Below are 15,367 nucleotides of genomic sequence, written 5' to 3' on the forward strand. Positions count from 1 at the left end.
GGGGGGGGGGGGCGCGGGGGCTTGGGAGTACTACACAGCCGGGAACAAAACGGAAGGGGGTGGCACCACGTGCCCACCGAGGGCAGGTCCCACACCACGGTAGGGTCAAGAGAGCAAACTGCAGTACAACAGAGTGACACATTGTGGGTGAGACCTGCAACGGACTTCACCTCTGAGCATCTGTATCCTTTTCTGCAAAATGGGGTTAATCAGAGAGACCATAAAGGATTAGTGTGGGGACTCACCTACTGACTGTAAAGGGTTTGAAATAGGAACTGGCTCAGAGAAAGCTCACCTAGGGGTTAAACAGGTCTGTGCGGACTGCTTCCCAGTCCCCCTCCTGTCCCCTTTCAAACTCAATTCAGGTCTCTTTTCCCTCCCCTTCTGGCCCCTCTTCATCTGCCACACAGCAGCCAAAGGGAACTTTTAAAATATAAAACAGGGTATGTGACTGCTATCTCAGGCTCACCAGTGAGTCTGAACTTCTCTCCACTCTGGCCCTTACCTCAGGACTCCACACTGGTTTCTCTCAGCTCCTCTGTGCCCTGTTCCCTCCTGCCCCAGGGCCTTTGCCCACACTGCCCTGTCCGCTAGGTGTGTTCATATTTTCCTCCTCTTAACTCTATCCCACAGCTCTCAACTCAAGCATCACCTCTTCCAGAAAGCCCTCTGATTTTCTCATTTGTCTAATAAGTCTCCTCCAGCCAACCCTGAGAGCCCCAGGAAGGAACATGTGTACCCAGAACCTGAAAGAACCTGACACAGAATCATCCTGTTGTAATTATTTGTTGCAGGTTTACAAATGCCCAGAAACATCTGGAAGGAACACAGCAATCTGAGTGGCCTCTCTGGGGCTGGGGATAGGAGGGGAGTTCACTTACTGCTTCATTGGATCAGTTTTTAAGTTAGGACAAAAATGGTGACAAAGACTACCTTTCTTGTGGCTGTGAGGCTCAAATGAAACTAAGCAAGGGCAGGGAGGGGGGAAGTAGACAAGGGGCATTTTCCCAGCAACCTGGACCTCCCCCACCCCCAGGTCTGTTCCCAGTACATAGTCCCAAAACCCAGCCCAAACACCATCAAAATATTTATTAAAACCAAAGCATGAGGGAACAGAGCGGTTAGGAAGGCAAATCAAAGTGCAGATTGGAGGGTGGGGCAGAGCAAATAGTGGGGCAGAGGGGCCCCTGTGGTCTGGGCTAGCAGAAGCCCTTCACCCACCCCTCCTGCCCACCCTGTCAGTGAAGGTCCCCCACTCACCTCTCCCATCTCACATCCATCCTGGGGGGCAGCTGGGGCCCTGCAGTGACCCCCCCTGGGGAGGGACCACTCCCTTGATCCACCCATGGCTGTCAGTCAAGTCAGTCAGTCTGTCTCCCTCCCTCACTTTCCCAATAAATAAACCGCTCGGGCCTCAGCTCCTTCGGAGTAGGGCAAAGAAGAGCTCAGGGACCCCTGCCCCGCTCAGGGGTATAGGGAGTTGGGGCATCAGTCCCACATCCCTCCTACCCTTGCTGGCGCCCCAGGCTTGCCAAAGAGGCCTTGATAAATAAATAACACTCCATTAAAGCTTCGATCAGAAAAACCTTTAAGACGACAGAAGTGCTCTCGCTGCCCTGCAAACAAGCAGGCCAAGGCCTCGCCACCTGGCCTGGTCAGCACGCAGGATTCTGGGGGCAGGTGGCCACCCTGGGCCTCGTGGGGCCCCTGGAGCAAGGAGACCAAAAGTGCAGTTAGAGCCCCCACCACGCGCACACATGGACTCATGCACACACACGTGGACACACTGGGGCGTGTTTTCAGTGCACGCACACATGTGTTCACCTTCATTCCCCGGTACATGCACACACACATGCTCACACACCGCTCACCCTGTGTACACACATGTTGGGTGTTGGGCGCACGCACATACACACCACAAACAGAATCCTTCCCTTCCTGGCTTGCTCAGCCTCCTGGCAGTAGCCAGACTCCAGAGCTAGAAGCTTCTGGAGACAGGGGAGAGGGGTATAAATTAAACATTTCCAATCGGGCTGGGAGGACAGCCAGGGGCAGGGGGCTCCAGGGCTGCAAAGACAGGGTGGGCATCTCAGGAGGCCCTGGTCCCCCCCAAGCCCCGTCAGAAATCCAGAGGGGTAAGGTCCCCAAAGTCACAGTCGAAGAGGTCTCTGATGCCCTCACCCTCCTCAAGGCCAAAGTGGTAGTCGAGGGCCTCGTGGGGGGGGGACAGGCTGATGAACTCCTCAGGGAGGAGGCCGGAGAAGTCCTCCCGCACATGTTCCAGGAGCGAGTCGGCCGCCACCAGCGGGGACAGGCGGTCCTCGTCCACAGGGGCCCGCAGGCCGCCCATCCGGGAAAGGAGAGGTTCTGGGGAGATGGGGGAGCATCACAGGCCGGGGACGGCCCGCAGGGAGGGCAGAGGGGGCTATCGTGCCCACCCACCCAGCTGAGAGAGAGACCCTGACCCACCCTACCCGCCCACCCTTCACCCACCTTGCTCCAGGCTGAGCAGGGACTGGCTGGGATCCGCTGCAGGGGACGAGGGGGGAGATGATGTCGGAGGCACTGTGGTGGCACAGTCAACTGCCCTGTCCTCCTCTCCAGAAGCTGTCCCCTGGGACGGGGTCTTCCCAGGGCTGATCCCGCCTGTACTCTCCTCAGGGCACAGGAAAACGTCAATGGGGCCTTGTTTGCTCTTAAGGGAGATCTGAAAGGTCTGGGTGGAGGCAGCAGGCAGGGTAAATGGAGGCTCACAGGACCACCAACCCCGCCCAGCCTGTCCTGGGCAGGTCTGGAGTCCTGGGTCTCACCTCTGAGGAGTCTACAGCTTGGAGCTGGGTCTCGGGAGGGGCCTTGATCACCATGACCATCTGCTCTGCAGGGTCTGCGATGCTACGGAGGTCCTGGCAGGTCACGTAGGCCAGGGTTGGTGGAGTCAAGGACCACATGACCTTTGACCTCTGGGGTCACCCACCCAGAGAGTTCATAATTGCCCACACTTACTTAGTCTGTCCTATCCTCTCCATACCCCACCCCAGGGCCTGGCACATACTTGGTGGTTGAGCCTGTCTTAAGCCCTTGAGCCTCAATTTCCACATCTGTACAATGAGATCATTCTACCCCTCTAATCCCAAGGTAATGATGGGTGCCTGCAATAATTTCACATGACTTAACACAACTCCACACCTGGTGCTGAGAATTTATTCTGACCCATGATCTTGGTGTCAGTTGGTGGTTGTCTCCAAAACTTATAAACATAATTTGGGGGGGTGCCGGGGTGGTCAGTTAAGCGTCTGCCTTAGGCTCAGGTCATGATCTCCGGATCCTGGGTCCTGGGATCAAGACCCACATGGGGCTCCCTGCTCAGCGGGGAGTCTGCTTTTCCGTCCCCCTGCTCTTGCGCTCTCTCATGCGTGTGCGCGTTCCCTCTCGCTCTCTCTTCTCCTCTCAAATAAAATAAAATAAAAAACACATAATTTGGGTATTCACTAAAAAAAAGCAAACAAACAAAAACCACTTATTTTAAAATAAAGTTTCTAGGGGCACCTGGTTGGCTTAGTCAGTGGAGCGTGTGACTCTTGGTCTCAGGGTTGAGTTCAAGCCTCATGTTGGATGTAGAGATTAAAAATAAAACCTTAAATAAAAAATTTCTATTTTTGTGAATGAAAGACAAATAAGAACTTAGATCTCTAAGCTTGAAGCTACTGCCCTGTACCAAATCACTACTAAATAAACGTATGCCACTGCTGGTACTGTTTTAATCTGTGCAGTTCTCCCCTTTTACAGATGAAGCTGAGGCTCAGAGAGGTTCTGTAACTTGTCCAAGCTAACACTAAGTGCTCAGCCCAGAACTGGCATCCAAAGCCAGAGCCCCCTCCTGCATCCGGGGCCCGGGGTCGCCTCACGAGTCCCACTTGGATGGGGCCCCGCCCGCCAGCCTGTCCTCCACGGCAGCGCTCCGACAGCCCAAGGATATCGCTGGCTGTCGGCGTCCTCAGAGAGCAGCCGTAGTTGCGTGGTGCAGACGTGGATCAGGTGGTCCAGCTGCCGCTCACTCTCCTGGAGCTGCTGGAGGTCCTGGGTCAGTCCTTCAAGCCGCCCACCGATCCCCACTGCCGCATGGCTGCCTCTGCAGGACGCAAAGGGAGGGTCTGCAGCTCCCAGCCCAGGAGCCCTAACCCTCAGCCCCCAGTCTGCTGCTGCCCGTTCTGCAAGGCCAAGCAAGCCCTTGTCCCTCTCTGGCTCCCCGGCTGGGCAACAGCAGAGGGCGGAAGCTGGGCTCCAAGTCAGACTGGCAGGGGTCTAACATCGGGCCTGAATGGCTGTAAATACTGACACGCCCCTCACAGGGGGCAGGATAAGTAGATGACGGCACGGGCCTGCCATGGAATACTATAAGATTGTATAAAAGGACGAGAATGTATCAGATGTACAGATGGGGATGCACTTCCAAGACGTGTTGTCAAGTAAAAAGAAAAAAAATGACGCAGAATAGAATCCACCGAAAACCGAAAAGGAAGATGTGTCAAAGAGAGGGGAGTAGGATGGCCAGAAGGAGGGGAGAAGGGAAAAATAAAACAAGAATTAACAAGAATGAAACAGTTGTGTTAGACAATCCCACTGATGGCAACAGAGGGCAGAATAGCCATCACCTAAGGGTAGGAGGGGTGGGCACCAACTGGAAAGGAGCGCAGAGAACTTTCTGTAGTGCTGAGTCCTGTTCTCTATCCTGATCTCGACAGTGGCTCCCCAGGCCAAGAACTACATGAAGGGCACTGGGCTGCAGATGTGCGATCTGTGGACTTCCCTGGGGGGGGGGGGGGGGGGGCGCCTCCCGCTCTGAGCCTCGGCTCCCGCAGCTAGACGACCAGGATGCGGACAGCGCGGTGGAGATCGCTCTCAGCTCCTCCACGCTGGCCCGGCCCAGGCCTCAGCCTCTGCCTGCCCTCCTGAGTGGCCGGTACCTACAGCCACTGAATGTGGTTCTTGGACTTCTTGGCAATGAGCTGGATGCCCTCGAGGACGTTGGTGATGTCGTAGATGCGCCGCTTCTGCACCTTCAGCACCTCTGCCGCCCAGTTCAGGTCAACAACGCCATCAGCTGAGCGGCTCAGCAGCTCCAGGAAGCGTTTCGTGGTCAGATTCAGCGAGGTCTCATAGCGTGACTTCTCCCCTGGGGATTTCACACCTGGGGGTCCAGGGGAGGAGGCTCCCTCAGTACCACCCCCACACCCAGGCAGGCTAGCCTTCCCGGCAGAGCAGGGCAGGACGATGGGGGTGGGATGGGCAGATGGCTCCTTCCCCTTGGCGAAGCCAACAGGGAGGGCCTGGGGCTGCTGCCTGCCAACCACACGACATTCCTCTTCTGGCTGGGGAACTCCCCACCCCCCAGGGCCTGGGGAAGCCATGCCAGGCGGCCACTCCAGCTGCCCCTCGGGGCCCCCAGAGGCCTGGCTCAGGTCCAGGCCTGACAGACCAGAGCTTACTTTGCAAGCATGTTTGTCTGTCCGCACCCCCAACTTGGGCCCAGTCAGAGGGCCGGCCTCGGCCCCAGCTCTGTGGGTACCTTTTCCTGGGTGGCGGCCTCTGCCCCGGGCGGGCCCGCTGCTCTCAGCCAGGTACTGATGGTCAGTTTCCAGGTCCAACCTCCGCTTTACCTATGGCAGAGACAATGGGAGGGTACCCAATAACCAGGAGTGAGGACACCAGAGACCTGGCTCAGGGCGTGGTATTCCTGTGTCGCCCCTGCCCCACCTTCTCTACCAGGCCGCCGAAGTGTGAGGGAGGGGGAGATCCCAGGGGACGCAATCCTACCACACAGGACAGATCACTCAACTGGAGGGCAAAAGACCCAAGTTCAAGTTCTAGCTCTGTCACTACCTTCCTGGGTGTCTGTGGTGGTTTTAAAACAGGTCTGCAAATTTCCTGATACTCTTCTTTTCAAAAAAATGGGGCCTAATTCTCCTGCCCTTAAATACGGGCCAGATCTGGTAACTTGCTGCTAAGGAGCAGCGTGATGGAAGCAATGACAAGTCACTTCTTGGACTGGGTCAAACATGCACTCGAGCTTCCTCTTTCTCTTCTACATTGGACCACTCACCCTGGGGAGAGGCACGGCCATGTCACACAGGCCCAAGTGGCAAGGCACTGAGGCCTCCTCCAGTAGCAACATGAGTCTCAGAGACAAGTCCTCCAGCTCTGGTCATGCCTTCTGATGACTGCAGCCTGGCACAACATTTTGGCTACAACCTCAGATTCTGAGCCAGAAGCACTAAGCTAAGTCTCCTCTGAATTCCTGCCCCACCAAGTCTGTATGATAATCAATGTTTGTTATTGTTTTTTTTTTATTAAGTTTTTAATTTCAATTCTAGTATCATTAACATACAGCGTTGTATTAGTTAAGTGCTTGTTGTTTTAAGCCATTAGAATACCGGTCCTTTGGGCCAGTCACCTCCTCTCTGGTTTCTGTCTATGAACATGGTGGCAGTTAGTGCTCCCCACATGCTTTGCACATGTTAATTCATTCCGTCCTATGGACTAGCAGCACAATAACAGCTCCGTTTTGGGGTGCCTGGGTGGCTCAGCCAGTTGGGCGTCTGCCTTCAGCTCAGGTCATGATCTCAGGGTTCTGGGATCAAGCCCCACATCGGGCTCCCTGTTCAGCAGGGAGTCTGCTTCTCCCTCTCCCTCTGCTGTTCCCCCTGCTTGTGCTCTCTGGCTCGCTCTCTCTCTATGTCAAATAAATAAATAAAATCTTTAAAAAATAATAATAACAATGGCTCCGTTTTACAGATAAAGTAACTGAAGCCCAGAAAGGCCCAAGGTCAGACGGCCAGGAAGCAGCTGAGCCAGAATTCCTGTCCAGAACACCCTCTGATTTAGTCACACACACTGGAGGATGGAGATCGCCCCAGAAGTCTCACAGATCTCAGGCCCATCCTGACCCACACCAGCCATACCTGCCCCTCCCTCACCCACAGGGTTTCCTAAGCTAGAACCTCATTCGGCAGCCACGCCCTCATCACATCTGGTTGCCAAGAAATCCCATCAGCACAGCCGCTGTCTCCTCCCATGTGGACCACTCAGCCATCTCCCCGCCTCCATCTGTCCCTCTCCAGCCTAGTACCCTCTCTGCCACTTCTCCATATGAACTTCTGCTGAGACAGATTTTCTCACAAGCCTCTGCCTCCAAGCCTTAGCCCATGCGGGTTCCCTCCCAGGAGTGCCCTCACCTCCTGCCCTCCCTCCTGTTCACACGGACTCTTTCCACCTCTGTGGGCAGGCACCCTACCCATCACTTAGGTCTTTCTGATCCTGCAATAAGACCAGACCTCTTCTCCCACCAAAGTGCCTCAAACCCGACCTTTCCCCACATTATCTCTTGCTACCAATTTCCAGCAATGTGTTTGTCTCACCCACAAGGCGGTGCCCCCTCAGAGGCAGGCGCTGGGCCTGAATCATCACTGTCCACCGTGCCTGGTGTTAACCAACGTTTGCCGAGTGAACCTCCGCACATGCCGCGGGGCCCAGAGCCTCCCTCTCACTGCACGTTGGTGGACGCCCTTGGGTGTCCCGGGGATAGAAGCACTCACACATGCCGAGTGCCTCTTGTGTACCGAGCACTGCTAAATGATTGCTTTACCTGCATTCAGTCATCAAACCCTCTGCCAGACCTTGCAACAGATGCCGGGATGACCTCCCCTTCCCAAGGGGCATGCAGCTCAGAAAGGTCGGACAGTGAGAGGTAGGGCCAGGATGTGAGCCCTAACAGTCTGGCACAGAGCCCACGTTCCTATCTTCCACGTGCCCTGCCTCCCTGCAGCCTAGTCCAGAAGCCAGCCCCCAAAAGCCCCATGGACCGCCTCTCCAGCCTTGCCCCTTGGGCCTGAACCTAGCTTGCTCCTGCCAAAGGCACCCCTCATCTTCTCCCTGTTCCTCCAGTCCCTGCCCACCCTGAAGACAGGTCAATGCCACACCCTCAAGCAAGGGCTCAAGCAGATGTCCATTTCTGCCACTGCTCTCTAGAGATCTTGGCACAGGAGCCTTAAAAGGCAGAGGTGAAGATACACAGAACACTAGTGGACCACTAGTCTGGACCACTCCAACAACCATCTGTGGAAGGGGAGCCTCATAAAGTGTGGCTCATCCGGCCCCTGGAATACCACGTAGCTGTCAAGAACTAAGGCAGCGTGACATCCTCTCAAAGACATAATGACAAGAAAAACATCGCTGGAGGGCAATGCATTTATATGACCCTTTTTTTGGATGAAAAACCTCATGAAACATTTTTCTCTGGTTTAGTTTCTAATATTTTAGAATCCATTCTAGGAGTAACCTCTATATGGTGTGTGGGTGGGGGACAACCATGGGGGGGACTGTTACCATATCTATAAAGTGTGGATGACCCACTGCTTAAACACAGAAATAAAGGAAAAACGACAATTTCTAAAACTTAAAAAAAGAAAGCTGTCACAGCCACCTTAAAAATAAAAACAGGCAGGAAAAGAAAACAGAAGGAAAAACGGATGCGGTTGGCATCCTTCAACTTTTTAGTCTCTTAACTCTTTTTCTATAGTAAATATCTATTATATTTAATTTGTTTTTTAACAGCCATGACAACAGGACAGAAGTGGACAGGAAGGGCCAGGAGAAATGGCTGAATTGATTAGGGCCTTGTGTATGCAAGAGGTGCTCAATGAATGCTCACTGATGCAGAAGCTGAACCCATAGCTTATTTCAAAGACTGCCCCAAACCAGTACCAGTGCAGGTCAGAGGAGGCCGCAGCTCAGTCGTTCGGTGGCTACCCTGAGGTACAAGAGCGGGGAGTGCTGGAGGGCCAAAGCTGGGCCCCTGTTTCTGGACTTCAGCTCCAGGATGGCGCCAGCCCTCACCCCCACCCCCGGCAGAAAACGGCTGCCGGTGCTTCAGTGCTGTGAGGGCAGAGGCTCTTACTTGCCTGGGTCTAGTACCTCTTGGGCGTTCACGAACTCAACAACAGTTGAATGAATGGAATGCTCAGGCCCACAGAGGCTGCCCCTGACACCACTGGGGGTGGGGTGGAGCACATTTCCTCAGCCCAGTCTCTGGCAGTCCCTCGGAGCCTCTACAGCCCCGGAGTCTGCTAAGTACTGGTCAGTCAGCTAAACGCGGTTTTCAGGTCCAGGCCCCAGGCTGGCACCTGCAGAGAGAGGCCACTGGGATATAGATGACCCACCCCTTGGTACAATCCTCCTCCCTTCACCCACCAGAAGGGTCCCTGAACTTCCTTCAACCTCTGTTAGCATCTTCAGGAGGCAAAGCTTCCCAGTGGCTAACTGGTTAACCACTCCGTAAGTCTGGACTGGTCCCACCATTTCACTAGCCGAATGACCTACCATCCCTAGGCCTCAGCTTCCCTATCTGTAAAAGGGGATGGTTGTTGAGGGAGTTAACTGGGTGAAGTGCTTGGCACACAGCCTGACACACAAAACAGTCTCAAAACAATGGTGGCTCCTATTGTTATTATTATTAGCATCTTGGTGATTCCGGAAGGAAGGCAGCACTGGGCGAGGGGCCAAGGGAGTTAGGGGAGACTTGCCGGGATGCCTCAGGGACCAGCTGCCACCCAGGCCCCCATAAGCAGTTGGACAGCTTCCACCTCCTTTCCCTGGCTCTGCCTCACCCCTCCCACTTGCTCCAAGCCCCCTGCTGAGACCCCATCCTGCCTTGCTAGCCTGGCCCCCCCTGCCCCCTGCCAGCCTTCCACGCCCCACCCTCACCCACAGGCTCTGCCAGACAAACTGGTCTCCACACCCAGTCCTACAGCCCACAGGTCCAAACTTCAGGCCTCTACGCCCTTCTCCCCTGTAATTCAGCAACCTCTTCTGGGCCCCCCCAGTCCAAATTGGTCTTGAGCCTCTTGCTGCTCAGGGAACACTTTATCAAGGCATCTCCCTGGGATGTTTACTCTCTTCTGGCACTGGGGGCCTCCACTCCAGCTCCCAGAGGCCCAGCCCACCCAGTACTTCCCTGAGGGCCTAGGGGTCTGCCTGCCTGATTAATGAGGCTCCATGGCAACCAGGGCCTGTGAGGGTGGAGGGTGGCAGATGGAAGGACAGGCAGAGGGAGGGGATCAGCAGCTGGCCCAGCTACCCCGCCCCTGCAGAGAAGGCCTCCCGGCCAGGAGGCCTGTCCCCAGAGGCCCAGGCCTGCACCTGGCAGTGGAGCATCTAGGCAGGAAGGAGGGTCTCCTAAATGACTTTTCAACAGTCTGGCCCCAGGACACCCCATCCTCACCTCCCCAGGAAGCCATGCCCTCTACCCTGCCACGAGTTCTGGTCTGAAGCCAGCAGACCTCAGTTCAAATCCCAGCCCCACCACTTGCAGCCGTATGACCGGGGGCAAGTCACTTCCCCTCCCTGGGCCTCAGTTCAGATGGGCACAGTGACAACACTGAGCTCACAGCGTGGTTGTGAGTTTTAGCTGGATCGAAGTCTGCCAGAGACCTGGCAATGCAGGCAACGCCAAGTGAATACACGTGGGCCATTATTACCACTGAGTCCGACCCTCGAGCAGCCCCGGGAAGCTGAGGCCCAGGGCAGAGGAGCAAACAGGGACTGGCCCGAGGTCACCCCGCACCCCGGGGCGGGGCGCGGAGGCCCAACCCAGGCTCGGCTCCGCCCAGCCCGAGAGCCTCGGCCCACCCCCTCCCCCGCCCCCGCTGCCTCCGGGCCAAAAACCGCGCCCCGCCCGGGTCTGCATGGGGGTCCAGACGCGCACTCAGCCCAGTGTCCCTAGTGTCCGTACCGGCGGGCGGCCGAGCGCAGGGCGCGGCGCGCTGGGTGTGGGCCGGGGCGCCTGCGGCGTGGCGAAGAGCAGCAGGTCGGGGTCGCGGGGGCCGGCAGCTGGCGCGGCGGGGGCCGGCTGGGCGCTGGCGTCCTGCGCCGTGGAGATGATGACGATCTGCGAGGAGTCGAGCAGCCGCAGCGCGCCGGCCCCGAGCAGGGCCTCCAGCGCCGGCGCGCATGGGCCGCCTGCAGGGGCCCCGGCCACGGCCATGGCGCTCACGGCCCGCGCGGCCCAGGTGGCAAGCGGCGGCGGCGGCGCGGGCCCATGGCGGCAGGCCGCGGCGAGGGCTCGATCCCGCTCCGCCCCCGGCCGCCGCTGCCTGCAAAGTCCCGGCCACTTTTACGCGCCAAATCCTTTTTGCCGCGAAAGAGCCACGAGCCGCCGAGCGCTCTCACCATTGGCTGTCCGGACTGTGACGTAGGCGACGGCGATGGGGCCCATTGGCTGCAGCGCGCCGGACCGGCGGCGGTGGGCGGGACGGGGCGTCGGCGCGAGGAGGCGCGGCCAATCGCGGGACCGGGCGCGCGCAGGCTTTGTCGGGGCGGTGCCAGGAGCTTTCGCACTCCCCGCCCCCAGCCGGGACTGTCCCTACCCGAGGCGTGGTGGCCCCGCTCCCACCCCGACGCACCGCATCCTGCTGATCCCTATATGCGGAGACCTTTAGGACAGAGCGTCCGTTCTGCACTTCACGCCATACGCAGACCTCACGTGACCCCTAGACTCCGCCACCTGTAGCCCCAACAACCTCAGTTCGGATCACTAGAAACTGCGCTTCCTCTTTTCTAGGCTCAGCCGCAGCTGCCGCTCCCATCCTCAACTTGCCCCACCTATACCACTTACTTTCAAATCCTGCACCTGCTTTGTCCCTCTCACCCTGAGCCTGAGCAGAAGGGGGCTGCTAGAAAATGGGAAGGGACATCTGGCCCAGTACAGCTTGGGGCTTTCCTGTAAGCCCCCTTTTAGCCGGAATCTCTTCAATAGCCAATGCACAGCTTCCGCTTGAACTCATTCATTCACCCATTTATTCAGCAAACGTTTTGAGAGCCTGCTCTGTGCCCCATTCTTAGTTCAGACCTTGAAGAGCTCAGACTAGTGAAAAGAGAAGGAGAGGAACAGAGGTAACAACGTTTGGAATATGATGAGGAATTTCCATCATTCACTCCCGTGTTAGAACTCACAAAGGGAGGAGGTGAGGGTGCTGAGCATGAAAATGCATTTAATCCGGAGGCCCTGGGACCTCTCCATCAGCCATTTTTCGCTGCTCAGGTCAGCTGATTTGACCAATATTGTCCTCTCCTCTGTGCCAGGCCTTGTGCCAGCTCTGAGGGCAGAGATGTGAGACTTGATCATTTCTATGAACTTGCCTGCCATCTGGTGGGGATGACCCACAGGAAAAATTTAAAAAGGAGCTAATACACAAACAAAGATCAAATCCCTAGGCCCAGCATAAACATGACTTCCTCCAGAGAGCCCTCCAGAGTCGTAATTACTCACTTCCTCCATTGCCCAATGCTGCCTCTGTTCCAACACTGACCACACATTCAGTTTCTCCATCTGCCTCTCCTACCAGACTGGAAGCTCCAACAGGGCCTCCTCCCAACACTGGTCTGGCCCAGAACAGGTGCTGAGAAAGGTTAGGAAAGGAACACACTGGTGCCTGAGGCTACACAGAGTACAGAAAGGAGGCCCTGGCTCGCTTAAAGGAGTCCTCAGCACCTGGCTTCAGAATCACCTGGGCACTTGTTAACTTTGGGCCCACTCCAGCCTTGCCAATTTAGAATCTCTAAGTGCTCAGGAATCAGTATTTTCACCAGCAATCCCCTACCCACCCCACCCCCCAATGCTAGGTGATTTTTATGCTCTTGAGAAAAAACAGTATGCCTGTATAACCAAAATGTGTGGTGCAGCCTTGAATTATAGCCCCTTGAGGACAATTCTCAGCTCCAGTTTCCTCATCTGTAAAATGGGCACATTGCCCTGGCCTCTTCCTGGGTTGCCATTCGGATAAAAAACATAAGGAATCTGCTATAAGTGTTCTATAAACTACGAGGTGGTTTAGGAACACAGCAGGAGTTTCCAAAGCAGTTTTTGAAATTACTCATTGTAGGGGGCGCCTAGGTGGCTCAGTTGGTTAAGCATCTGACTCTTGGTTTCAGCTCAGGTCATGATTTCAGGGTTATGAGATCCAGCCCTGTGTCGGGCTCTGTGCTGGGCGTGGAGCCTACTTGGGATTCTCTGTCTGCCTCTGCCCCTCCCCACCCTGTGTGCGCCCTCGCTCTCTCTCTAAAAGAGGAAGGAAGGAAGGAAGGGAGGGAGGGAGGAAGGAAGGAAGGGAGGAGGGAAGAAAGAAAGAAATTGCTCGTTGTAAATCCGAGACTGTCAGCACTAGAAGGGACCATGGACTGTGTAAGCCTCTTGCTGCAGAGATGGGAAAATAGAGGCCCGTTCAGGAGTAGGGAACTGTGAGGTCAGCCAGTGATAGGATCTGGCCTACAGTGGATTCCCAGCCATGGGATCAGCCTGTCTCACTTCTCCCCAGATAGAGAAGCCACCACTATTAGAATGGTAGGTCTCTGGAGTGCCTGGGTGGCTTGATCAGTTTGAGCGTCTGCCTTTGGCTCAGGTCATCCTAGGGTCCAGGGATCGAGCCCCGCCACAGGCTCTCTGCTCAGCAGAGAGCCTGCTTCTTCCTCTCCCTCTGCCCCTCCCCCTCCCCGCTCATTTGCTGTCTCTCGCTCTCTTAAATAAATAAATAAATAAATAAATAAATAAAATATTAAAAAAAAAGAATGGTAGGTCTCATTTGAAATAGCCAGGCCCAACTCTGACAGAGAGTAAGAGAAGCCAGCAACATTCCTATTCTATTCCAGATGGAGTTTCCTTTCTCCATATCATCCCAAAGGGTCTCAATAACAGTAACATTTGCTTTGTAAAGTACTCTCATACCCAACAGTCATTCAACAAGCAGTTATTGAGCACCTGTCTTCTGCCAAGCACTGTAGTGGTTGCTGGAGAAGGAAGACAGATACTGCTGTTATTGCCCCATGTCATGATGAGGACGCTGAGGCCCAAAGGGCATGAGCTTACCTAGCAGATGAAAAGGCTATTATTCATGCTTGGTGGAGGTCAAAGCTAGGGGTTTACCAAAGGCCTGCCCTCCCAAAGTATTCAAGAACCCAACCTCCCAGGTAGAAGCAGGTGCCCTTCTTCCCACAATCCCTCCTGTCTTGCGGCAGCAGAAAGGAGTGAAGACCAGAATTCCCAGTGTGAAATCAAGAAAGAGATAAGGGCCTTCTGTATCTATTAATACCCACTTGAAAGCAGCAAAGGCCTGAAAGATGGGGCCCCTTGGCCTCAAGCCTGGGAGATACTGATAAGGCTGTTCTCAACATCAACAGTTCTCTTCAGGCTGGTAGGCTTCCAAAAACTCCACAGTTACTGGGCAGCCACTTCCAACGATGATCTCCTTTCAACCAATAATCCCTTAAGTGAAGCTTGTTTATCCACACGGTGCAGGAAGAAGGAGGCTCAGAGAGGGGCACTCGCAGCTCAAGGTCAGAGAGCAGAAATGAGAGGGGAACTTAGCCTGTTCCACTGCCAAACCCTAGTGTCTGCCCTTCATACCTCATCACTCCCTGTAAATACCCCAAGAGCCAGGCTCAGGGCTGTCAAGATTGTAATGTGTGGTTTCCAAAAGATTATGATGGATAGTGGCTTAATTAGTAGGTGCTCACCCCAATCACCACCTCCACCAACATCTAACTCTAGAGGAGTCCAAAGGGGTGGAAACTCCTGGGCCCACCATCATCCACAGTGTGGAGCTATCTTGCCCTTGAATTATTCCAAGACGCAGGGTTGTGTAGAAGTGATAGGAAGAGCTTCTAAATCTGGTCGATATAAATGGGAACCTCGGTCTGTGTGACCTTGGACAAGTCAATTCATAACTTGAACCTCATTTAATCCACAGATATTGATGGAGCAATTGCATCATTGTGCTAGGTGCTGGGGAGACAGCTGGACACAAAACAGACCCCATCTCTGATACCTGGAGCTCACAGTCCAGTGGGAGAGTCAGAATTATTTACATAGGGGCGCCTGGGTGGCACAGCGGTTGAGCGTCTGCCTTCGGCTCAGGGCGTGATCCCAGCGTTATGGGATCGAGCCCCACATCAGACTCCTCCGCTATGAGCCTGCTTCTTCCTCTCCCACTCCCCTGCTTGTGTTCCCTCTCTCGCTGGCTGTCTCTATCTCTGTCGAATAAATAAATAAAAGCTTTAAAAAAAAAAAGAATTATTTACATAAACCTGCACGATATGCTCATTAAGAAGTTTGACAAACAACACAAATAATTCAAGCCTATTTAGGCTGTCTCTCTCTCTGTCAAAAGAATTATTTACATAAACCTGCACGATATGCTCATTAAGAAGTTTGACAAACAACACAAATAATTCAAGCCTATTTATTCCACATACACCACCTCGCTGAAGCATACATTCTTACGTTTAAAAAAATTAAAAAAAAAAAAACTCCAAACATGAA

At 54.8% G+C, this 15,367-nt stretch overlaps 1 protein-coding gene across 1 annotated transcript; it reads right to left on the reverse strand.

Annotated features, from left to right (window-relative positions):
• Positions 1-1,074: 1,074 nt before the first annotated feature.
• E2F1 (E2F transcription factor 1) lies at positions 1,075-12,331 on the reverse strand. The gene is made up of 8 exons (XM_040638670.1): positions 12,323-12,331; positions 10,787-11,164; positions 5,567-5,657; positions 4,969-5,188; positions 3,977-4,129; positions 2,811-2,925; positions 2,494-2,716; positions 1,075-2,367 (listed from the first exon to the last, which is right to left on the reverse strand). Exons 1-8 carry the CDS (start codon positions 12,329-12,331, stop codon positions 2,120-2,122), a joined length of 1,437 nt encoding a protein of 478 aa, XP_040494604.1. The 3' UTR covers positions 1,075-2,119.
• Between the last annotated feature and the right edge of the window lie 3,036 nt (positions 12,332-15,367).

Source organism: Ursus maritimus, unplaced genomic scaffold (genome assembly GCF_017311325.1).
Source record: "Ursus maritimus isolate PB19 unplaced genomic scaffold, ASM1731132v1 scaffold_22, whole genome shotgun sequence".
NCBI classification, from domain to species: Eukaryota; Metazoa; Chordata; class Mammalia; order Carnivora; family Ursidae; genus Ursus; species Ursus maritimus.

Coding starts and splice junctions, on each gene's coding strand:
- E2F1 (XM_040638670.1), bottom strand. Junction 5,658..10,786: donor CTGCGCTCGGCCGCCCGCCG/GTACGGACACTA, acceptor TCTCTGCCATAG/GTAAAGCGGAGGTTGGACCT. Junction 5,189..5,566: donor AGGCCGCCACCCAGGAAAAG/GTACCCACAGAG, acceptor CTGGACCCCCAG/GTGTGAAATCCCCAGGGGAG.